Source organism: Pseudorca crassidens, chromosome 9 (assembly GCF_039906515.1).
Source record: "Pseudorca crassidens isolate mPseCra1 chromosome 9, mPseCra1.hap1, whole genome shotgun sequence".
Taxonomy (NCBI): domain Eukaryota; kingdom Metazoa; phylum Chordata; class Mammalia; order Artiodactyla; family Delphinidae; genus Pseudorca; species Pseudorca crassidens.
The window spans coordinates 94,768,493-94,792,411 of NC_090304.1; the positions used below are offsets into that span (position 1 = coordinate 94,768,493).

General features: G+C 51.4%; 1 protein-coding gene across 1 annotated transcript in view; it reads right to left on the bottom strand.

Moving 5' to 3' along the window:
• Positions 1–5,588: 5,588 nt before the first annotated feature.
• DSCAML1 (DS cell adhesion molecule like 1) overlaps positions 5,589–23,919 on the bottom strand; it is a 341,881-nt gene continuing 323,550 nt past the window's right edge. The window contains exons 21-33 of the mRNA XM_067751153.1: positions 21,030–21,183; positions 17,664–17,781; positions 17,120–17,283; positions 16,739–16,837; positions 15,802–15,990; positions 15,132–15,419; positions 13,308–13,463; positions 11,447–11,477; positions 11,180–11,298; positions 10,725–10,877; positions 9,911–10,105; positions 8,388–8,699; positions 5,589–6,616 (exon numbers count right to left, since the gene is read on the bottom strand). Coding sequence (XP_067607254.1) covers positions 6,150–6,616; positions 8,388–8,699; positions 9,911–10,105; positions 10,725–10,877; positions 11,180–11,298; positions 11,447–11,477; positions 13,308–13,463; positions 15,132–15,419; positions 15,802–15,990; positions 16,739–16,837; positions 17,120–17,283; positions 17,664–17,781; positions 21,030–21,183 — 2,445 coding nt within the window. The 3' untranslated portion in view covers positions 5,589–6,149. The remainder of the gene's footprint in view (positions 6,617–8,387; positions 8,700–9,910; positions 10,106–10,724; positions 10,878–11,179; positions 11,299–11,446; positions 11,478–13,307; positions 13,464–15,131; positions 15,420–15,801; positions 15,991–16,738; positions 16,838–17,119; positions 17,284–17,663; positions 17,782–21,029; positions 21,184–23,919) is intronic.

Consider the following 23,919-nt stretch of genomic DNA (forward strand, 5'->3'; position numbering starts at 1 on the left):
TTCAGTTATAAAATAAGTCATGGGGATGTAATGTATAGCATGGTAACTATGGCTAATAATACTGTATTGCATATATAAAAGTTGCTAGGGCTTCCCTGGTGGCGCAGTGGTTGGGAGTCCGCCTGCCGATGCAGGGGACGTGGGTTTGTGCCCCGGTCTGGGAGGGTCCTGCGTGCCGTGGAGCGGCTGGGCCCGTGGGCCGTGGCCGCTGGGCCTGCGTGTCTGGAGCCTATGCTCCACAGTGGGAGGGGCCACAGCAGTGGGAGGCCCACGTACCACAAAAAAAAAAAAAAAAAAAAGAAAAGTTGCTAAAAGAGTAGATCTTAAAAGTCACAAGAAAAAAAATTTCGTAACTATGTATGGTGACAGATATTAACTAGACTTATTGTGGTGATCATTTCACAATGTATACAAATATCAAATCATGTACATACAATATTACATGTCAACTATACCTCAATAAAAAAGAAATATGTTCTTCATGAAAAAAAGTTAAACATAGAATTACCATTTGATCCAACAATTCCACTCCTAGTTATATACCTAAAAGAATTGAAAGTGGGGATCCAAACAGGTACTTATACACCAATGCTCATAGTAGCAGTATTCACAAACAAAAGGAAAGAACGCAAGTGTCCATCAATAAGTGAATGGGATAAAAAAAATGTGATGTATACACGCAATGGAATATTATTCACCCTTAAAAATGAATGAAATTCTGATACATGTTATAACATGGATGAACCGTGAAAACATGCTGAGTGAAGTAAGCCAACAGAAAGGACAAATACTGTGTGACTGTGATTCCACTGACATGAGGCTTCTAGAGTAGTCCAATTAATAGAGACAGAAAGTAGAATCGTGGTTGCCAGGGGCTGGGGGAAAGGGAAATGGGGAATTAGTGTTTAATGGGTACAGAGTTTTTGTTTGGGAAGATGAAAAATTTCTGGAAATGGATAATGGTGATTGTTGCACCACAAGGTGAATCTACTTAATGTTACTGAATTGCACACTTAAAAATGGTTAAAACATTAAGGAAACAACCTCATTTACCATTGCATCAAAAAATAAAATACCTAGGAATAAACCTACCTAAGGAGGCAAAAGATCTGTACTCTGAAAGCTATGAGACACTGGCGAAAGAAATCGAAGATGACACAAACAGATGGGTAGATATACCATGTTCCTGGATTGGAAGAATCAATATTGTCAAAATGACTATACTACCCAAGGCAATCTACACATTCAATACAATTCCTGTCAAATTACCAATGGCATTTTTTACAGAACTAGAATAAAAAAATTTTAAATTTGTATGGAAACAGAAAAGACCCTGAACAGCTGAAGCAATCCTGAGAAAGAAAAATGGAGCTGGAGGAGTCAGACTCCCTGACTTCAGACTATACTACAAAGCTACAGTAATCAAGACAATATGGTACTGGCACAAAATCAGAAATATAGATCATTGGAACAGGATAGAAAGTCCAGAGATAAACCCACACACCTATGGTCAACTATTATGACAAAAGAGGCAAGAATATACAATGGAGAAAAGGCAGTCTCTTCAATAAGTGGTGCTGAGAAAACTGGACAGCTACATGTAAAAGAAGGAAATTAAAGAACTAAATGTGAGATCGGATACTCTAAAACTCTTAGAGGAAAATATAGGCAGAACACTCTGACATAAATTTCAGCAATATCTTTTGGGATCCACCTCCTAAAGTAATGAAAAGATAAACAAAAATAAACACATGGGACCTAATACACTTAAAAGCTTCTGCATAGCAAAGGAAACCATAAACAAAAAGAAAAGACAACCCACAGAATGGGAGAAAATGTTTGCAAATGAAGCAACTGACAAGGGATTGATTTCCAAAATAAACAAACAGCTCATGCAGCTCAATATCAAAAAAACAAACAACCCAATAAAAACATGGGCAGAAGACCTAATAGACATTTCTCCAAAGAAGACATACATATAAAGCAGAAACTAACACACCATTGTAAAGCAATTATACCCCAATAAAGATGTTAAAAAAAAAAAAAGAAGACATACAGATGGCCAGAAAGCACATGAAAAGATGCTCAACATCACTAATTATTAGAGAAATGCAAATTAAAACTGCAGTGAAGTATGACCTCACACCAGTCAGAATGGCCATCATCAGAAAGTCCACATACAATAAATGCTGGAGTGGCTGTGGAGAAAGGGGAATCCTCCTACACTGTTGGTGGGAGTGTAAATTGCTACAGCAACTGTGGAGAACAGTATGGTGGTTCCTTAAAAAATTTAAGAACTACCATATGACCCAGCAATCCCACTCCTGGGCATATATCCAGAGAAAACCATAAGCTGAAAGGATACATGCACCCCAATGTTCACTGCAGCACTGTGCACAATAAGCCAAGACATGGAAGCCACCTTAATGTCCACCTACAGGTGAATGGATAAAGAAGATGTGGTACATATATACAATGGAATATTACTCAGCCATAAACAAGAATGCAATAATGCCATTTGCAGCCACATGGATGGACCTAGAGATTATCACACCAAGTGAAGTAAGTCAGGAAGAGAAAGACAAATACCATATGATATCACTTATATGAGGAATCTAAAAAATGATACAAGTGAACTTATTTACAAAACAGAAATAGACCCACAGACTTCAAAAACACACTAATGGTTACCAAAGGGGAAAGGTGGGGGGAGGGATTAATCAGGAGTTTGGGATTAACATACACACATTACTATATATAAAATAGATAACCAACAAGGACGTACTGTACAGCACAGGGAACTCTACTCGATATTCTGTAATAATTTATGTGGTAAAAGAGTCTGAAAAAGAATGGATATATGTATAACTGAATCACTTTGCTGTACAGCAGAAACTAACACAACATTGTAAATCAATTATTCTCTAATATAAAAGTTAAAAAAATTTAAGAAATAGTTAAAACGGTAAATGTTATTTTGTGTATCTTTTACCACACATACAAAAAATACAAATGCCTGGGTTGCATGCCTGCAAATTGTGATTCAGTTGGGATTGGCGAGATCTGGGCTTCTTTGTTTTTTAACAAGCTTCTCAGGTGAATCTGATGTGCAACTAAGATCCACTGGTCTAGCTCTGGTTTTTGGCAGAAGGGAGAAAGCAAGGGCATGGTCTCTCGGAAGCCTTTCTAGAGGAGGGCTTCTTGAACTCTAGGGTGCGAACGAATCCTCTAGGGATTTTGCTAAACTGCAGATTTTGATCCAGTGGTCCTGGGGTGAGGAACTCACATTTCTAACAAGCTCCTAGGTGATGCTGCTGCTGCTGGTCTGTGGACCATACTTTGAGTATCAAGACGCTAGACACGTGGTGGTCTTGTCTGGTGGAGATCTGGAAAGGAGCAGGAAAATGCTTAAGATGACGGCTCCAGACAGAGTTCAGTGATGATGAGCTGGGGGTGAGTGAGCAGGAGGTGAGCTAATCAGTGAACTAGCTTCTGGGTACTGTTCAAACAGGCAGGTTTGTGGTTTAGCTAAAGAACGCATCGCGGTTAGAAATCATCAGCCCACAAAATTGTGTGGATTTTGCATGAGTCTGTCTGAATTTCCAGAACTCGTGTTTCTTAGTAAGGGGCCCAGCTCAACTGAGCACAAGTGAAACTGGCTTGTACTTCACTGCTCTGTTGTCTCTTCAAGTCCTTTTCCTCCTACACGGGCTACCTCTGGTCCAAGGCCTTCTCCAACAGAACCCCAGAGCTGAACACCTCCCCTGCTATTACTGTCCCTGCCAGAGTCAGCCCATCAGAGCTGCCCACTCCATCCAGCTCAGCATGTTGTAGAGGCTCCGCTCCCTGAATGGCTAACAGTTCCACACTGGCTGCTTTCCCGCCAGTGAGTCCAGCTGGGTCACTTGGTGCTGGCGGAGTGCATCATCCTCGGGGCAGAACTGAAACTCAGCCTCTGAATAGTGAAACATGGGGCAGGATGACCCAGTGGCTAAGGAATCAGACGCTCTTGGTTTGAACCTCATCTCCATCTCTTCCTGCTCCTCTAACCTTGGATAACTTACTCAGCTCTCTAGGGTTCCACCTTTCTCACCTGCCCAATGGAGATGGTGATGCCGACTTCCCAAACCTGCCGTGAGTTTACATCAGCCAATCGTCAATGAGAACTCGGGGCTTGATCACTGTGCCTGCAGTTTGAGAAGTGACCTGCAGGTGGCGCATGCAGCCCTGGGGAGGTGGCCCGTCCTCCAGTGATGGAAGGAGTCTGGAGGGCTTTTTCCCACTAATACCGTTAGCAGGTTCTCCGGGTGCATCCGGGCTGAGAGGGAGTCTCCCCAAGGGCCTAGGAGTCACCCAGGAGCACATAACCTCTGCCTCCTCCCCTCTTTCATGCCAACAGCTCTCCCCCTGCAATGTAGTTACCCATGGGCGGGAGCTCCTGTGTCCGCACTCGCTGGGGCTCAGGAAATGTTTGTGGAATGAGCTGCTTATTGGAAAGTGCTTCTATCCAAGGTCATGCATGCCAGGGAGGGCTTCCCTGTGGCCCAGACTGACGGGTACAACTCACATCCTGCACACACCTTCCCTTCCTCCTTCCCTCCCTCCCCAGCCCTGGGGACCCCTTCCCTTTTCCTTCTCTCTGTTTTGGGGAAAGGGTGGTGGGAACAGCAGGCTCACCTTCCTTCCAGATTCCGGGTCCACAACTCAGTCTCGACTTTGGGTGCTGAGCTCAGGAGCCCCCTTTGTACTTCTGAGGGACACTTCCTTTTCACCCAGGGGTCCTGGCCACCGTGGAGGGGCACCGTGAACTCCACGCCCCTGGGCTTTTGCATTCTCCTGGGTCTTTCCCTCTCCTCTGCCTATCCAAACCCTCACGTCCTTGGAGGCCCAGCTCACGTGCCCTTTGACCCTCTTCTCAGAAACGCCTCCTTTGCGTACCTGCACGTGGGTGCGATTCCTTCCACCTGGAATCTAATTGCAGCTCCTCTGACACCAGGTGCCCGCTGCCTCATTCTCTCTGGCTGCAACCCATTCCCCTCCTCCATGAGCCCTTTCCACATTTCCGACCTCTGATGACCTCATTCCTTCTCCCTTTGGCCTTTTCTTGTCCTAACAGTCAGCCCAGAACTTCAGGCTCTGGCTGGACCCCCAGGGTAATATCATCTCTCCCTCCCTTCCCAGTTTACAGGCATCTCTTACACAACTTCCCACTAGCAGTTAGCGTAGCTTTGTTCCCCTGGCTACACTGCTTTCTCCCAAAGGAGCGAAGCCAGTAGACACAGCCTTCCACCCCCATACCAGCTCCCCAGTGCTCTCGCCAAGGTTGCCTCATTTTACCGATAAGCAAACTGTGGCTCAGAGAGGTTTAGGAGCTCGCTCAAAGACACACAGCTGGTCCCCTCTAGGGCCCAGCACAGAAGTGCTCAAGGAGGCAGCTTGGCTAATGGAAAGCCTTTTTAAAAGTTTAACGTGCTGAGCTAAAACTGGGCTTCTCGAAGTCTCTCCCTGAGAGACAGACGGCCTGGTACAGGGGCCTCTCCTCCCTGCCTCCCCACTGGCCCTTGCCAAATGGGAAAAAAGCCACCATGTAGAAACATAACCTTTATTGCACACGGCGCTGGGTCTTTTTTCATAGAAAAAGGTATCAACACATAAGCATCTGCAAATTGAAGCAACTCCTGGATTTCTTGGAACAGTAAAATCGCATGCAGTGTCTCTGAGTTGGGATTTTGGTCTTTGTCAAAACCACCTAGATTGGAGGGAGGGTGAGTAGGAGGGAAAAATTGCTGAGCCTTTGTGCCTCTGTCTCAAAATAAGGTGAGAGAAATATATAGATATATAGCTTGTCGATGTGTTCCTCTCTCTCTATATATGTATATATCTCTCCACACATATTTTGTGGGGTGGGGAATTTGACTTGCACTGTCAAATTCTTTGTGCCCTGGCTTCATGGAGAAGAAGAAAATAGTTTCATTTGTACAAAAGAGTTCTATGTACAAGCGTTCATGACTTGGGGGTTGTCTTTCCCTTGTTGGTCGGTTTTCATCTGTCAATTTAATATAAATAATGCAGGAAATCAGCCCAGCTGGTGTGTGACGGCTGGAGGTGCAGACAGGTCCAGGCGGAGGGCCACTCTTCTGGTTGTGTCCCTACACCAGGGTGTAGGATTTGGAGTAGGCCCCGGCTCCCTGCTTCTGAGACCTCCCTACCCCTGATGTGCTCATCTCGAGAAGTGAGTCCCTGGAGCCCCCCATTTTGGTGTGTGGGCCCCCGGCCCGCGGAGGCTCAGTGCTGGGGGCCGGAGGGGCGGCACTGGGGGCAGCCGGGGGCTCAGCAGGGGTGGGACCGGGTGCCGGGGGCGCCGTGCCAGCTGGGGGAGCTGGCATGGCCAGAGTCCTCTGAGGTAAGGTGGCTGTGGCGGCGGCCCCCTGGTGCGGGAGGCCCAAGGGCTTGCTGGCAGGGTCCAGGGTCAGGTGGCGAGCCTGGGGCTGGTAGGTTCGAGCCAGGTTCCTGATGGAGGCCTCGCGGGGCGGGACCACGGGGCAGGGCTCCCGCCCGTCTGCCTTTCGGAAGAAAGCCTCTGACTTGGCGTAGAGGGGCAGGTTACAGTAGTCACCTGGAATGGAGGAAGCAGGGTGTGTTAGCGCCAGAGGCCTCTTGGAACCAGCGACCAGCTTGTTTCCCCACCCCTACCCCTCAGTCTTCTCCCTGACCTGGCATAGGAGTCCCTCCACCAGACAGGCAGTAAAGAGTCGAGGAAAGATGAGTTACTTGGCCTCTCTGAGCCTCAGTTTTCTTATCTATGAAATGGGGATAATCATATTTCCCTACAGGAATACGGTGAGGAGGGAATGAGATAAAGTAAGGAAAGCGCTTAGTACAGTGGCTGGCGCACGGCAATGCTCAGTAAATTGATACCCATTGTTAATTGATCACTATAGCCGATCAGCTTCAGCTGGTGAAGAGCTCATTTCTAAACAGGGATGTCCTAAGAGCTCTGGCTGTTAGAAAGCTTTTTTTTTTTTTTTTTTGGCCATGTCGCGTGGCTTGCGGGATCTTAGTTCCCCGACCAGGGATCGAACCCAGGTCCACGGCAGTGAAAGCGCCAAGTCTCAACCACTGGACCGCCAGGGAATTCCCTAGAAAGCTTTTCTTTACTCCGAGGAGGAGAGGAATGTCACTCCCTGTCACTTCCCCACGTTCAGCCCGATTCTGTGCTCTGAGGACCCCCAGAACAAGGCTTTCCCCTCTTTCTCACCGCAGCCTTTCAGACATCTGAAGTCAGCTACATTTCCCCGTTCCTCTCCTTCGTCTCCTCTTCTCCAGGCAGAATGTTCCTAATTTCTTAAAGTGCCTCCTCGGGACAAGCTTCTAGGACCCTCACATGCTGATCCCTCTGCCCTGCGAGCACCCTCGCCTGTGCACGTGCCTCTCTCCCGTCCACTGTGCCAGGCACTTTCCTTAGGTCATCTCGTTTAGTCCCCACAGCCCCCTGCATAGGTTAATACCTGCCTGCATTTTGCAAGTGAGGAAACTGAGGTTCAGAGAGATTAAGTAATTTGCCCAAATTCACACAGCTACACAGGGAGGGGAAGTCATTCAGGGCTGCTTGTCTCCTAAGTCTTTGTAATTTCTGTTACCCCAGGCTCTTCTCTAGATGACCCTGAGCCCCTAGGTCAGCACGGCCACTTAGCAAGGCCAGTGCTGAGCAGACCAGATTGCCTACTTTGACAGCCTGGGCCTTGCACCCCGTGGCCCTAATGTCTGCTGGGGGGCTTCCCTGCCCCCGTCTCCCTGGTTATCCTAGACCTGCCCTGCTGACCCCAAAGGACATATGCTCTGGCCAGGCCCCTGGAGTCAGATGGTTCCCAGTCAGGCTAGGTCATTGCCCACCATGAGGTTTGGCCACCACGGGCTGAACTGCCAGGATTGCTCCTTTGGGTTTAGATTAAGTTCAAACAGTATTGAGACCAATGGCCATTGGGCAGCTGACCCCATAAGCAGTCTCTTTCCATCCTGGCATAGCTTCAGATTAAGGGAATGATCACTACTTAATGAGAACCTACTATGTGCCAGGCACGTATATCATTTCTAATGATCCTTACAACAATGCAAAGTATATGCTGTCAGTTGCATTTTACAAATGAGAAAATTAAGGCCAGAGAGGTTAAAGGACTTGCCCAAGGTCACAGCAGTATTAAGAGGTTAAGCCAGGATGTGCGCCCTGATCTGCTTGCTCCCAAGTCCTTGTTCTTTGCACTACCCCCCGCCTGCCAAGGAGCCGTGCTGGGCTGGCAGGACCCAGGTGCAGTTAGGGCTAGGTCTAGCCAGGGCTCGTGGGGTTTGGGGGCAGGGGACACAGCAAGGGAGGTGGTCTGAGCGCTCACTCTTGTTGGCCCGGTGAGGGATGGGCACAGCCACATTTTTGCCCCGGTCGGCATCCTGGGGCTTGGGTGGGGAGGCGGTGAAGCGGCAGATGCCAGGCTCTGAGGGTGTGCTCATGGATGTCATGCTGTCAGCGTTCTCGTTGGTGCCTGTGGTCATCTGGTCAGAGGAGCTGTCGGAGATGAAGCATTCGGTGATCTCAAACTTGGCGTGCTGCAGTTGTTCCTCCAGCTTGGCATGCTCGTAGGCCCGGGCCAGCTCCTCGTAGGTGGAAGAGGCGCTCTCGGTGGACACCATGCTGTTCCGTCCTTTGTCTGGGGAGACGGAAGGCACAGAGTTGAGGGGAAATGAGTGGCACCCCCCATATTCATTGCAGCATTATTTACAATAGCCAAGACATGGAAGCACCTGTATGTCCATCGGTGGATGAGTAAATAAAGAATATGTGATATATATATATATATATACACACACACACACATGCACACACACACACACACACACACACAAAATGAGATATTGCTCAGCCATAAAAAAGGAAATCTTGCCATTTGGGAAGATATGGATGGACCTTGAGGGCATCATGCTAAGTGAAACAAATCAGACAGAGAAAGACAAACACCGTATGATCTCACTTATATGTGGAATCTAAAAAACCCCCAACAACAACAAACAAAACCCCCAAGCTCACTGATACAGAGAATAGATTGGTGGTGGCCAAAGGTGGGGGGTGGGAGTTGGGCAAAATGGGTGAGGGTGGTCAAAAGGTACAAACTTCCGGTTATAAATGAGTCATGGGGGTGTAATGTACAGCATGATAACTATAGTTAATAACACTGTGTTGAATATTTGGAAGTTGCTAAGAGAGTAGTTCTTTAAAGTTCTCATTATAAGAAAAAATATTGTAACTATACATGGTGATGGATGTTAACTAGACTTACTGTGGTGATCATTTTGCAATATATTACAAATATCAGATCATTATGATGTACACCTGAAACTAAAGGTTATACGTCAGTTATATCTCGATAAAAAATAAAGTGGGTTTATGGGGAAAGGGTGTAAATGAGATCAGACTGAGCAGTTCCCCTACCCATAAGCCCAGCAGCCATCTGAAAGCCTGACTATGGAGTGGAGCAGGCTCACAAGATCCTGCTCTCCGCCTGTGAAGGTAGTGGTGGTGGCAGAAGTGGGATATTTGATGTGCTGCCTAATGAAGGGCAGAACATCTTTCATTCTTGAAAATAAGCATCATCCTCTGAGCAACACTTAGCCTTTTCTCCAGCAAACATCATGTGTACCATTTTCTCTGTTATCTTTTGGGAGAACAAAATGAAATCCTTGACCAAGCAGAGCTCTGCTAGGTCAAGGGTTTTTGTCATAGGCACACAGTGAGTCAGTGACCAGCTGGAAATGAAACTGACCTGTGCCTTGGACTCCAACAGCTGGGAAAACCAAAGGTGGAGATGGATAATGGGGGAGCTGGAGGACAGTGAGCAGAATGAAGGCAGGTCCTTGGGCTTACCTGTGTCCTGGGAGAGGCTGGCACTGTAGCTGTCACTCTCGGTGACAGTGACACCATGCTGGGAGCCCACAGTGCGCCAGTCGGAGGTGAGGGTGCGGGCGGGTGTGGAGGCCTGGCACTTGGTCAGAGTCCACTGGCTTGAGTACCGGTTCCGGGTGCTGTGGGCTGACTTTACATTCTTCCTGGACACTGGATCTGCACAGAGGAAGCAAGAGCTAGTACCCTCCAGCTGCAGGCATTCAGGCTTGGACAGCTGGCATTTACCAGAAAGGGCAGCAGGAGCAAGGGAGGAGGCAGAAGCAGCCACAGAAGCTCCCCTGGGAAAGCTGAGTGAGCTGCCTTTCCTGACCACAGAGCTATCTGTGGAGAAGGAGAGCGGCAGTGTCGGGCACTGGGCGGCGTCCTAGTCCTCCCGGGCCACCCTGTCTTTTCCTTCAGCCTGGGAAGAATGTCACCTCATCTCCTGCTGCCTCATGACTGTCCATTCATTCCCTACAGTCCTGGATGTATTCTATGCTTATGTCCAGAGTCACAGTGGAAGATGCAGAAGGCCCTTGGAGAGAAAGAACAACTAACCCTCTCAAAACTTCTAGGTAAGGAAACTGAGGCCCAGAGAGATAAGGTTAGTGACATGCCCAAGGCCATAGCTAGTGAGTCTATAATCAAGGTCTCTAGACTCTAATTCCAGTGCTCTTTCCCTTCTTCCATAGTGCTCCTCCCTCCTTTTTTTTTTAAAAAATGTCACTTTTGTCTTATGCTGTGCCCACGAAACCCCATGTGGGAGGAGGGCTGTCTCCCCAGGGATAATGCATACTGGTGCCTGGCCGGATGTCAGACATGTCGATGAGGGGTCCTGTGCTCTGGATGAGGGCTGGGTGGTGCAAGGAGACACCGGTGCAGAAACTCTGAGGGTTGACAGCTTGGCTGAACTCAGCATCGGTCACAGGGATGGTGGCCTTGTCATCTCCTGGGGGAAGAAGTGCAATCAGCAGCAGTCCTTCCCTTTGGGCACCATCTTTGCTCCCCAAATTTCTCTTTGTCTTTATCCAACAATGAGACCAAGAAAGGTCAGGTCAAGTCTTCCCATCAATGGAGGAGGAAACCTAGTCCTTGAGAGAAGCTGCAGCGAGTTCCTAGGTTGCTGAGTTGTTGACGGGGCTGCTTCTGGAACCCTGGGCACTGTGTGAGGACTGGTGGTTGCCCTTCGTGGGATGTGGCCTGGGGAAGCACACTCAGCAGGACAGAGAGCTCATGGCACCTGTCACTCACCCAGCTGCTTGATGCCCTCCTTGTCCTCGATGAGTAGCTGGACCCTGGGGATGTCAATGTGTAGCCGTGGGCCCTGGGGTGGCCCCTTCACGGGGGTGTCAAAGCTTCGGTTGTTCTTGCTGTGGAGAGAAGGGTTGGAGGAGGGTGACTCAGCAGCCATAACGGGTTGGGGGAGGGGTTTTGCAGGACAGTGGGGTCTTAGAAACCTGTACCCTGAAGGGAGGAAGGGGGAGGGGAGGAGAGAGGAAGCAGCTATGTGACACCCACCTTATTAACATTTCTGCCAAACTCTTTGCATCTGCAAAACAGTAGAGAGAGGGGACTGAGTGAGAATGGAGTCTGAGAAGGACGAGAATTGGAAGAGGCATGGGGAACAAGGTGGGAGAACTTCCTAAAATGCGGCCAGGGCTTGTCTCCTGGGAAGAAATATAAGGAGTTCTGAGACAGTCCAAAACATAAGGTCTCACTGCTCCCAGTTCGGGATTTGGCTCAGTTCTGCTTTCCTTTCCTCAGATTTTTATCTAATAGGGAGATCCTCCCCAAAGCAAAGGGTATGTAAAGTGCTCCATCAGCTTCCTGAATCAACTCTAATCAAACAAAACATCATAGCAGTCTGGAAATGGGCATCAGTGGTAGGTCTATCCTCAGTTATCTGTTGGGGAGAGGAGAGAGTGGGGAATGAAGTAGAGGGGGTCAATGGGTATCTCCAGATGACATCAACCAAGAAGTTTCATTTCCTTCTCTAGGACATCTGTCCCAAAAAAGTCCATGGATGGATTTGAGGGTCACTGCTTTGTCTCAGAGGAGCCTTGAATAGGTTCAGGACTGTCAGGTTAGGAATTGATAAGAGAGGAGAAGCAAAGGACCCAGGTAATCCACTAGACCTCTGATAACTGAGAATGATCTGTTAGATCAAATCTAGCTTCATGAACGAATTCAACCATCTATCTACCCACTCATCCATCCATTCATTATTGATCTCTCCACCTGTCACTCCATCCCACCCATACATCATGCATTCATTCAACTACTCATCCATCCAGCCAGCCAGCCAGCCATCCACTGATCCAACCATTCCTCCATTCAACCGTCAACCCATCCAACCATCTAATCATCTGTACAACCATCTGTTCAACCATTCATCTAATTATCCATTCATCTATTCAACCATTCATCCAATCATCCATTCATACAACCATCTATCCATCTTATCATCCATCTGTCCATCCAAGTATCCACCCATCCATCCATCCATCCATCCATCCTTCCATTGATCCAACCAACTATCGATTTAACTATCAATCCATCAACCATCCAATCTTCCATCCATCCGTCCAACCATCCATCCATTTAACAACCATTAACCACCCACTGAACCATCCTTTCTTCTACCCAACTCCTAAACAAACACCCTAGGCAGCCTTAGTCATTCCCTCTTCTGTGGTATTATTGTGCCTTGGCTGTGAATTCTGTAAGGGCATGGGTTGTTCCTTCTTCATTCATCTTTACACCTCCAATGTCTGGCAGTATCTACAATACAGCAGATACTCAATAAATATTTTCCAGATGTGTGAACAGACATTTATTAAGCAACTAGTGGGTCCTGGGGAAATCAAGGTAAATCAGACCCATTCATGCCAGACTATGGTAGCAGGTGTTGGGACAGGGGATGATATTAAAAATATTTAGCACCTGACAAGGCATGGAAACAGCTCAGTCAAACCAGAGCAAAGTCCTAGAGGCCACTTGGAGGTCTACTCTTTAGTGGCTGGGTCCTAGGAAAGTCTCGGGGATCCTATATGAGAGAATGGAACACCCAGGGTAGAAGGGAGCAACATCTATTTACCAATCAACATGGAAATGTTTAAATATTTTAACAAGCAATATGGTTTTACCACTGTGTACCTCTAAAAGTCAGCCCTGGTGAGGGCAGGCACAAAGTCCTGGGGGCATAGAGGAGGAAGCAGTGAACAACTAAGGGGTTTCAGAAGGCTGGAGTGGCAGCTCTCCCTTCAAGGGGACACGGGCACTCTCCCTTGTCCAGATGGTGCTGTGAGCCAGTGGAAAGTGGCCAGCGTGGCTGAGGGTCAGCAGTCCCTCCCAGGAAGCCCATAGGAAACTCGCCCACCTCGGAGTCGCTTCAGCCGCTTCTCTTTCCTCTTCTTGCGAACGATGAAGAGCAGTGCCACCCCCAGGGTGGCCAGGATGACCGGGCAGCCAATGGTGAACAGCTTCTTCACATCGTCCCCCTCGCCTTGTGCAGACTTGATGGGTGGGATGGTGCCTGAACAGGGGTGAAGAAGGGAGTCAGTTGTCCCTTATGAGTTGAGTGTTATGCAGAGTCTCATGGGCAAGGTAGCCCTTGGACCTCCTTTGCTGCCTTTGGTCTCACTCTGATCTCTACTTCCTGGTGCAGAGCCCCAACTCTCCCCTCTGCTCCCCCTAATTCTGGTCCCATCAAGACAGCCATGAACAGTTGTGTAGTTTTTATACTGCATATGATATTAATGACTTCCTTTTAGAATTTTCCTAAAGTCTCTCAGAGATAGTCTACTCTGCTTGTTGGAGTTCAGTGTTCATTTCTAGAACGCTGAACTTAGATTCCCACATCCAGCTGGTAAGGTGGAGGGGGATGGTGAGGACCGTAGGAGAGAAAAGTCAGGGAAGTGGGATCCTGTGCTCTCTTCCCCAGATGGAGGCAAAAGCCACTAAACACCCTGCATTCTCTCCCTGCTCCCCATCCCGTGGGCGAAATCTGCTAACCTTGGGGGCTGCAAGGAGGCAATGTTGAGTTCTCCTGCTGACATAGCCTTCTGCCAAGCCCCGAGGCTTGCTTGTTTCAAAACCTCACTTAAAAGTCATCTCCTTCATGAAGCCTTCCTTGTTTGAGCCCATCCCCTTCCGATACCACTTTTATTCTGTTTCCTTAACACATAGGTAGACTCAATTTAGCTTGTGACAGCTGGTCCCTATGAATTCAGCCCTCTATGTGCTTAACTGCATGTGTGTGCATGAGTGTGAGGTGCCCCTATGTGGCAGATACCAGTTAGTACTCACCAAACATCCGTGTGCTCATCTACATTCCCCAGACTTCCTGGCAGTTAGGTTAGAGCCATGTTACTAGTTCTGGACAACAGAGTGCGACTAGAAATGATGAGTATCACCTCCTGGCCAGGGCAGTTAGGAACTGCTGTTTCTTTTTCCTCCCTCTCTCGTTGGTGACCACGGAAGCTACATGTTCAAGATGGCATAGCTAAAGATGGTGGCCAGCCAACCCTCACAAGGTGTTATGAGAGCGAGAAACAAATCTTTATTGGATCAAGCCATGAAGCTTTTAGTGTGTACTTGTTACTGCAGCACAGGCTACCCTGTCTTGGCTAATGTACCATCTGAGCAGAGGGTTCTTATAGGGCAGGACCGCAACTGCATCTTTACCTCCCTCTCATCTCTTTTTTTTTTTTTTGCGGTACGCGGGCCTCTCACTGTTGTGGCCTCTCCCGTTGCGGAGCACAGGCTCCGGACGCGCAGGCCCAGCGGCCATGGCTCACGGGCCCAGCCGCTCCGCGGCATGTGGGATCTTCCCGGACCGGGGCACGAACCCGTGTCCCCTGCATCGGCTCAACCACTGAACCACCAGGGAAGCCCCCTCTCATCTCTTTGAAGCAATGGAGAGCAAGGGTTGCACCTTCAAGGGCCCTCTGTCTTTAGCGTTACTGACCTGCTTGTCTGCCTATCCATGTGTGTTGGTCACAGGTATATCTACCCACTTACCTGTCTACCCGTCTGCTGTTCCTTGGCCTGTCCTTTGCTTGCTTATTCACCTGTCCGCCTTTGTCCCTGACTATAGTCCTGCCTCTTTTCTATATGCGTGCCCATCTCTTTACATGTCTGCCTCTCTGCCAGCTTCCCTGGCAGCACCTTGCTCCAGCCCTGCCCACCCTTTCCGACTCACTGCCATCGTAGTCCAGGGTGGCGAACTGGGCGGTCTCGTTGCCGCAGCCAGCGCTGTTGCAAGCCCTCATGCGCAGCTCGTACCACGTGGCCTCTCGCAGCTCGGTCAGAAACACCTCCCCGGACCTGTTGGCGCGCAGGCCCTGCCAGGCCCAGGTGCCCTTGGGCCGGTACTCCAGCACGATGGCTGTGATGGGGCAGCCCCCGTTGCTCCAGCCCTGCAGGTTAAGCCGAGCGTGTGTGGAGTTGATGTGGGTGAAGAGGTGCTGCTCTTTGCTGAAGGAGGGCTCTGGGGGGCCAGAGGGAGAGAGAGGTTAGAGAGACTGGGAAAGAGTTCCCTGGGCAGCTGGGACCACAGTGGCTACGGGGGATCGGTGGGAGGCGCAGATGGGAGTAGGGATGCTCCAGGGGACAGAGGGGGAGGAAGAAGAGGAGGGAGAGAAGGACAAGGAGAGAAGGGCCTGGCCAAGGAGGAAGACACATGCAGGAAAGAGGAAGAGGTGAGCCACCCATCTGCCATCCCACCGCAGGGAAGCGGGGCCAGTTTCTGCTACCGTGACTCATCTGATGCTGCGGTGATGGGAACTAGGTGGAGTCTCCCCTTGAGTCTCCATGCTCCCCTGTGCCCTCCTTCCCTACCCCAGCAGCCTTCCACCCGCCCTGGGCCTTACCCCGCCCATGGGTCTTGGCCTCGATGATCTCACTGATGCGCCCGGAGCCCACGCTGTTCTTGGCCGCCAGCTTCACCTTGTACCAGGTGCCGCACTTGAGGCTGTCCAGCCTGAAGGACCGCTCGCTCGAGCTGACGAACACATCCTTCCACTCCTCGCTGTTGTCCACCGAGTACTGCAGCACGAAGCCTGCCCGGGAGGTTTGCCTGGCTCAGGTTGGGCAGGGCGGGGCCTGGGGTACCCCAACAGGCATCATGGGGCTGGGCGCCGCAGGGGGCAGGGGGTGCTTTGGCCACTGGGAGGGGGTGGATGCAAATTCGATGCAAAACGGAAAGGCCCTTGGGTGAGTCGTAGGGCTCTCTCCTGTCAGCGCTTGTGTTAGGGTTGAGAAGCCAAGGTGGGGAGGGGAGCAGAAACCGGAGCTGTGAGGCTTACAAGGGGTCCTGTTTAGACCCTGCTTCTCCATATTTGGTCCCCTGGCCCCGAAGCATCAGCACCACTTGGGAGCTTGTTAGACGTGCAAATTCTCAGCCTCCGCTCCAGACCCCCTGAACCAGAATCTGTGCTCTGACAAGATCCCCTGGTGATTCACATGCATGTTTAAGGTGGAGAGGCACTACCTAGAACATTCGTCTACTGTTACAGATGTGGAAACTAAGGCCCGGAGAAGAAGACAGGCTTCCCAAGAAAACAGACTGCCTCAGGCTCGCACAGCTCACCAGTGGCAAGGAAGGTGGGTGTTGGAAAGCCCAGACGTCTAGGCTGGTATATTTTCCGGGGCACTTGGGTAACTTCCCTGTGGTCTGAATCGCCCCCCCCCCCATTATTTCCCAAGCATTATGAGGACAAGCAGGGGGAGTGAGCGAAGCCCTTCTTCTGCCCCTGGGCCCAGAATTCCTTCCCCTGCCTCCCCCCTCCTCATCCAGACCCCTCTCACCTCGGATGGAGCTGCCCCCATTGTCACCTGGAATCCAGGTCAGGGTGATGGACGAAGCGGAGGTTTTGGAGACAGTTAGGCGGGGTTGGTCCGGGGGAACTGTGAGGGGAGAGCCACCAGCCCGCACCAGAGGGTTAATCTCTGACATTGGGTGGGTTGAGGGCGAGGGGCTGGCTGTCCCACCCTCTCGGTGCCACCCTCACACTTGCTCATTCTCCTCTCTAGCCCTCCTGCCCCCGCTTCCACGGGGACCCTCTGATCCACCAAGGGTCGGTCTCCCCAGTGGCGGGTCTTCTTCCGTTCGACAACCCTCTCTCTCACGCGATGGAATTCCTCCATCCCTGTTGGCACCGGAGCCCCACCCGCCTCGCAGCGTCTCACCTTGCACCAGAAGGTTGACGATGATGGTGTCGAAGCCCCCAGTGTTGGTGGCTGTGCAGGTGTAGTAGCCCGAGTCCTCAGCCTTCACTGCACGCAGTAGCAACGTGCCATTGGCGTGGATGAGCCAGTGCCCATCCATGGACACGGGGATGGCCGAGTCTTCGCTGCGGGGGTGGGGGATGGGTTATAGCAGGCATCCCCTCCTCCGGGGGCCTCCCCCAGGTCTGCAGGCAGTTGGAGCTGGGAGCAGTAGGGGGCTGGCTCGGGGACCCTGGATTCTTGGGCTGTTACTCAGTGCTTCCCGGGCATATCCAGGAATCTTGGCCTCTTCCATCACCCAGGGAAGGGATATCCTTGGCAGCCGACAGAGGGGAGCCAGGGAGGTCAGGCCTGCGTGTGAGAGTGGTAGCCGCGTACCTGGCTGGGCCCCTGCAGGGCTGGAGGTGACTGAGTCGCTGGAAGGGAGGGACATTGGTTCTCTTCATGGCTTTTCTGCTGTGCCCATCCCTGGGGGTCACCTATCCCTGCGGGGTCCAGCACACACCTGTCCTTGGTCCACTTCACGGCAGGGGCTGGGTCTCCCACCGAATTGCAAGGCAGCCGGACATCTCTCATCCAGGGTGTTGTCACAGTGCCCCCAAAGGATATGATCTTTGCTGGGGCTACAGGAAGGAAAGGATGAGAGACACCCCACTTTTACCACCAGCACCGCACTGGCTCCCCTTTCTCAGGGCTCCTGAATTTACAATTCAAGTCCTCTTTCCCCTACCTGACCGCTACCTTGGGCTTGGGGTGTGGGGAGAGTCCAGGAAATTTCAGATGCGAGTCATTGATACGACAAGCGTTTATCAAATACCTGTTTGGGCCAGGTATCACAGGAGGCTTTGAGGGGCCACAAAATGAATCAGATCTATTCCCTGTCCTCAAGTTGCTCGCCAACCAAGAGGGAGGCAGATACTTAAAAAAATCATTAGGGTGAAGAATACTATGGTAGGGGTAGAGACAAATAACCCTAGGAGCAGAAAGAAGGAGGAATGAACTCCGGCAATGCAGTGGTGGTGGAGGCGAAGGCCAGGGGCGGCTTCTGGAATTGGCGGCTTTGACTTGAAACTTGAAGGCTAAGAAGGAATTCACCACACAGAGAAGGAAAGGCATGTCGGAAGGGGGAACGGCACTGAGTAGAGGCACGGGGGCCTGAAACACATGATGGGTGGGAGGATCCTTTGGGGCGACCAAAGCCCAGGGTGAGTGAAGAGGGGGCAGCAGAGCCGGGGCCAGAGCGGTGAGCAGGAGGCAGGAGGAGAGCGAGCAGGGCTCTGCTGCCACCTCAAGGAGGCTGGGCTTCCCCTTGAGGTCACGAGGAGGCTTACAAGTAAGTAGTGGTATGTTCAAAGCAGAGTTTTAGATAAATCCCTGGCTGCTTGCAGAGGATGGTTTGGTGGAGGTGATTTTTTTTTTTTTTTTTTTGCGGTACGCGGGCCTCTCACTGTTGTGGCCTCTCCCGCTGCGGAGCACAGGCTCCGGACGCGCAGGCTCAGCGGCCATGGCTCACGGGCCCAGCCGCTCCGCGGCACGTGGGATCTTCCCGGACCAGGGCACGAACCCGTGTCTCCTGCATTGGCAGGCGGACTCTCAACCACTGCGCCACCAGGGAAGCCCATGGTGGAGGTGATCTCGCAGGATGAAGACCAGGGACAAGACGGTGGCTGGAGTGCAGGCGAGAGGTGATACTGGGTGGTGGAGAACAGACTAGGGGCTCAAGGGAAGACATGCCAGGACGTGGAGTCTCCCTAGTTTGGGAGGTGAGAGTGACTTCCAGGATCCCAGCTGGGACAACCAGATGGGTGCTGGTGCCCTCGTGGAGTTGAGGCCCACAGGAGGAGGAGCAGGGTAGGTGGGAGAGCCGGGAAGATTCTGCTCATGCTAAACCTAGGGGACGCCCACGGGCGTAGCTGGGAAGCAGGTGGATATAAATGTTTTGGAGCATGAGAGAGATGACTGGACCGCACTGATGTGCACTCAGCAGCAGACTGACTGAGGTCACCAGGAGGGGGACTGCAGATTGACAGAGGAGTGGCCGAGCCCTGGGGTCCCCAACATGCAGGCGCAGAGGAGGAAGGCATGTCCCCGGTGAGACAGGAGCGCCCTGAGGACCCTGACGCACAGGCGGCATCACGGAAAGCAAAGGGAGGCAGAGATGCCAAGGGCCCAGCGAGAAGGTAGTCGTGTCGGGCACCCTGGAGATCTCCAGGCCCAGGGTTGAAAGTGTTAAATTAACCAAGCAACCACGTGCTTCGGGGGGACACAGTCAGCCCCACTGAGCCACGGGACCCTTCTTGGGGAGAGGGAAGATGTAAGGTGGCTGAGGAAGCAATGCTTAGAGGTTTGGGTGCAGGGAATGGAGGTTCCTCTCCCCTGAGGGCAGCTGCCTGGGGAGGACCGCCGGGGGCCAGAAAGACGTGGACTGGACAGAGGGGCCCAGCGAAGACAGCCTCCATCGCGGGCAGAGAGAAGTGTTGGGGGCCTCAGGGATGGTGCCAGGGGCTCTAGAGATCCCGTTCTAGACCCAGTTCTGCCCTGTGGCTGGGACTGGCTCCTGTCCCTCCACCTCCCAGGGCTGCTGTGAGGACAGACGTGCGTGATGTCCACATTCGAAGAAGTACGAAGCCCTCTGGGAACATGTTCCATTTGATTTCCACAGGGGAAGGGGCCGGCCTTCAGCCAAGACACCCAGGCTCTCAGACCACGCTCTGGGCCAGCGCCAGCTGTCCTGGGAGGAGCGGAGGCCCTGGGCCCCTTCCCTCCTGGAGGAGACAAGTGCAGAAGAAGGGCTGGGTAGCCCCTCTGGGAGGCGGGGCCAGGGGAGGTTAGACACCTGAGGCCGTGTGGAAAGAGCCCTGACTTGGAGCCAGAAACGCTAGCCCACCACTCTCAGCTGTCTTTGCAGACCGTGCCACCCCGGCCTCAGAGTGTCCACTGGAAAATGGGATGACAGCCCCCGCTGGCAGGGCAGCTGCGGGCCCTCCGTTCAGTGCCCGCTGACCCTGAGGCCAGGGAGGGCAGGCGCCTCTCGGGTCTCAGCCAAAGGAAGCTGGTCACCCCTGGAGGGCGGCTGGGCTGAGGCAGGCACCAACTACCCGAGCCCTGGTCCTGGGGCCCCAGGGCTACAGTGACAGGTGGCTGTGGGACGAGGGAGGGCCCAGGGAAGCCCAGGGTCAGAGTAGAGGCTGGAAGTCTCGGGCCTGTGTGGCTAAGTCCCATGCCCCAGGGTTAGCGCAGGGCAGGCGGCCCGGCAGCTCCGCGAGGTGGCCTCTGTCTCGATCTTGGGCTGAGGCCTCAGAACTGTCATTCCCTGTAAAGTGGGGGTACACGTGCCCCCATGCCACACTTATGCCCAGGCCAGGGGTTCAGCGGGGCACCCCCGAGAGTAGACATGGTCTTATTCACCCTGCGTGCCCCATCTAGCCCACAGTCTCCTTTGGCATGCCCCCTGTAAATGTCTGTGGGCTGAAGGAACCACCGATCAGTGGGGTCACCCCTGCCTGAGGTGTCCCGGCTTTGGAAGGAGGGGGCCGTCTTGGCAGCTCTCTGCGCCGTGGAAGCGGTGTACCCCGCCTCAGTCCCCTCTGGAGGAGCTGAGCTGGGCTGGAGTTGGGAGCTGGGGACCAGGGTGCATTACGCCCAGCGCCCCTGGCTAGCGGTGCTGCCTCGAGCCTGTTGTGAGGCTTTCTGGGAGTCAGGGGGCAGCAGAGGCCCGGTCTTGGTGCATGCAGGAGGGAGGCGGGCGGCCGGCCAGCCCCTTACAGCCAGGTCACCGACAGGGTGGAGGGAAGACATCCCCTCCCGGGGGAGAACCGGAATTCTAGGCGGGGGCGGCTTCTGCCCTCTGCCGCAGTCCCAGGCTGCTCACCCTTGCCAGCAGGCTCGATGGTCACCTTCTCGCTGCCGTTGCCCCGGCCGGCAGAGGTGACAGCAGCCACCCACAGCAGGTATTGCTGTCCTCGGTTTAGGTGGGCGATCCGGTAGAAGAGCTGCTCCGGACTCGTCTCATACTCGCTGGGAGCCTGCGGGGCAGAGGGCAGAGGCGAACGCATGCTGAGACCGAAGTCCCCTGGGCCTCCACCTCCGCCTCCAGCCTTGCTGGGGGCCCTGGGCTCAGAGGAGGTGATGGCCGGGTTGGGGGCCGGGGAGGCAGGATCCTGCCTAGTCCGCCCTTTCTGGTTTTGGAGCCACAGTGAACAGAGTTTGCCCTGGACTTGGCACGGGGCTCGGCCCTGGGAGCTGACGGGCCTGCTCTGGTGTGTTGCTGGGTCAGCCTCAGTTTACCTCTTGGACTGATCTAGGCGCTGGCCACTGTGGCTCCAGGCCAGGAAATGTGAGTGTTCTGAGTGAGAGATGGAGGAGAAGGGAGAAGCGGGGAGGGAGGGTCTCAGGAAAACCCTGAGTAATGGGAGTCTCTGGGAAGAAGCTAAATTACTACATTTGCCTTATTAGGGCTGTAGACAGGCTCCCCCAGCCTGTCCCCACTCAGAGTCACCTCCCAGCCCTGCTGTCTAATGACTGCTCCTTCATTCCTCCCCCCTCCCCCCCACCTCTGGGGGAGGAAGGGGTGGGAGAGGGAACTAAGAAACCTTCAGGGGGCAGTACTTTATTAATGATGATTAGTGGTATAGATCACCATATATATATTTGTAGGTTATATAAATCTATAAAATTTTTTTAACCAAATGACAGTTTTGACAAGTTGCCAACAAAACAATATCGGATCCCAGTGGTTTTACCAGTTGCTTTGATGAAAAGATTACGTTGTCTTGGAAACCAGAGGCTCAGATATTGAAATGAATTTGAGAAGGAGCTTTTGATAAGCGCTAGTTTGCAGACCTCCTGTCAGCCCCTTTCCTGGTGCAGGCGGGATGGGGCTGACTTTCATTTTATTTTATTTTTTGGTCAGCTGTGGGGAAGGGAAAGCAGGACACCAGGGCCTCTTTGACATCAGGGAGGAAGTCTAGGGAGGGGGAGCAGCCCCGGAACAGATGGGGGGCCCCCAAGGCCAGAGGGAGCTAATAATTAGTTATCTCTGCAGTCACGGGATCCTGCACACACCGCCTACATGCACACGCTCACACGCACACGGACATGTAGACACATTCACGCACGTGCTGAGGGACAGACCTCCAGACAGATATGGGGTCACAGAAGGACATTCTCTGTCCGCCATGGGAGGGCTGAGGGGCCCAGTGACTTATAATAGGAGAAAACATCCTTTTTGGCCCCAGACTGTCTGCAGGGAGATGCTCGGGAGAAGGTACAGGCATCCCCACAACACACACAGAGCTCCCTGGCAAACTCCTCCTCCTGCCTCCCCTGTGGAGATCTGGCCTTGAATCCAGGAGGTCCCTGAAAGCCACCCTGAGCCCTAGTAGTTGGGAAGTCCTCTCAGGCTGCAGCACTGGGGGACCGTGTGGGTATCTGCAGGTCATATCTGAGCACGAGGCAGGGCAGGGCAGTGGCTTTGATACCTGCTTGCCTCACTTGCTATATGATCCACAGTGTCTCCCATGGTTTCTGGGGCCTCAGTTTTCTCTCCTGCACACTGAGAAAGCAATACAGCTCGGCCTACCCTGTGTGGTTACAGTGAGGCACATATGAGGCAAGGGGTGTGCAAGTCTTTCGTAAAAGTGGAAATGGTCTTCTCCTGGCACATTTTTCTGTGAGGGTGGAGGTGTGTGTGTGTATGCATGTGTAGAGAAAAGTTGAGTGTACTTGCTTGTGTGTGTCAGTGTGTACCTGAATGTACATTTGTGTCTACACAGGGCAGGAATGCTTTGGCTTCCCCCTGAAGGCATTAGCATATTACCCAGATCCTGGGTGCCTTCTTTTAACCTGGATTCCCCAAGAATGTCCTGAAATCACTTTCAGAAATAAACAACTCTACTCCCAAATAAAGTCCCAGTGAATCAAAGGTTAAAAAAAGGTAAAACTATGAAAGAAGAAACTATAGGTTAAAATTTATCTGTCCTAATAACAAAAATAAAGGCAAAAATCAAAAATGATTTATAAATTTAAATTATACAAAAAGAAAACCTATGGTATAATAAAAACTAGAATCAAAGGCAAGCAAATACTTGAAACATATATGATCAAAAATGGTTATTATCCTTAATACGTAAAGAGCACTTACAAATCAATAAGAAGAAAACCACAATACACCCAAATAAAAAATGGACAAAGGACATGAATTGACAATTACCCAAAGATGAAAAAAACTGCCAGAAAACACATAGCACTAATCAACCTAACTAGTAATCCAAGAAATATAACTTAAAACAAGACCTCTTTTTTAAAAAATCCCAACTGTCAAAAAAAGAAAAATATATAACACCTTGGATTAATATGGGCACAAGGAAGAAGTATATACTACTTATAATGCTGTATAAGAAGTATAAATTGGTGCAAAATTTCTGACGAGTAATTTGCAAACATGTATGCAAACCTTAAGAATATTCATACTCTTTGTGACCCAGGAATTCCTATAGAAATTTAACCTAAGAAAAAAATAAAACGTGTACATACAAACTTTTATGAAGAACTCTCAATGAAACATTATAATGGTGAAAAATTAAAAACATTAAATATAGAATAATTGGGGGACTGGCTAAATAGATTATGTACATACAGATAATATTTTAAAAGAATACTTGATGTCATGGGAATTCCCTGGTGGTAAAGTGGTTAGGATCTGCGTTCTCACTGCCAAGGGCCTGGGTTCAATCCCTGGTTGGGGAACTAAAATCCCACAA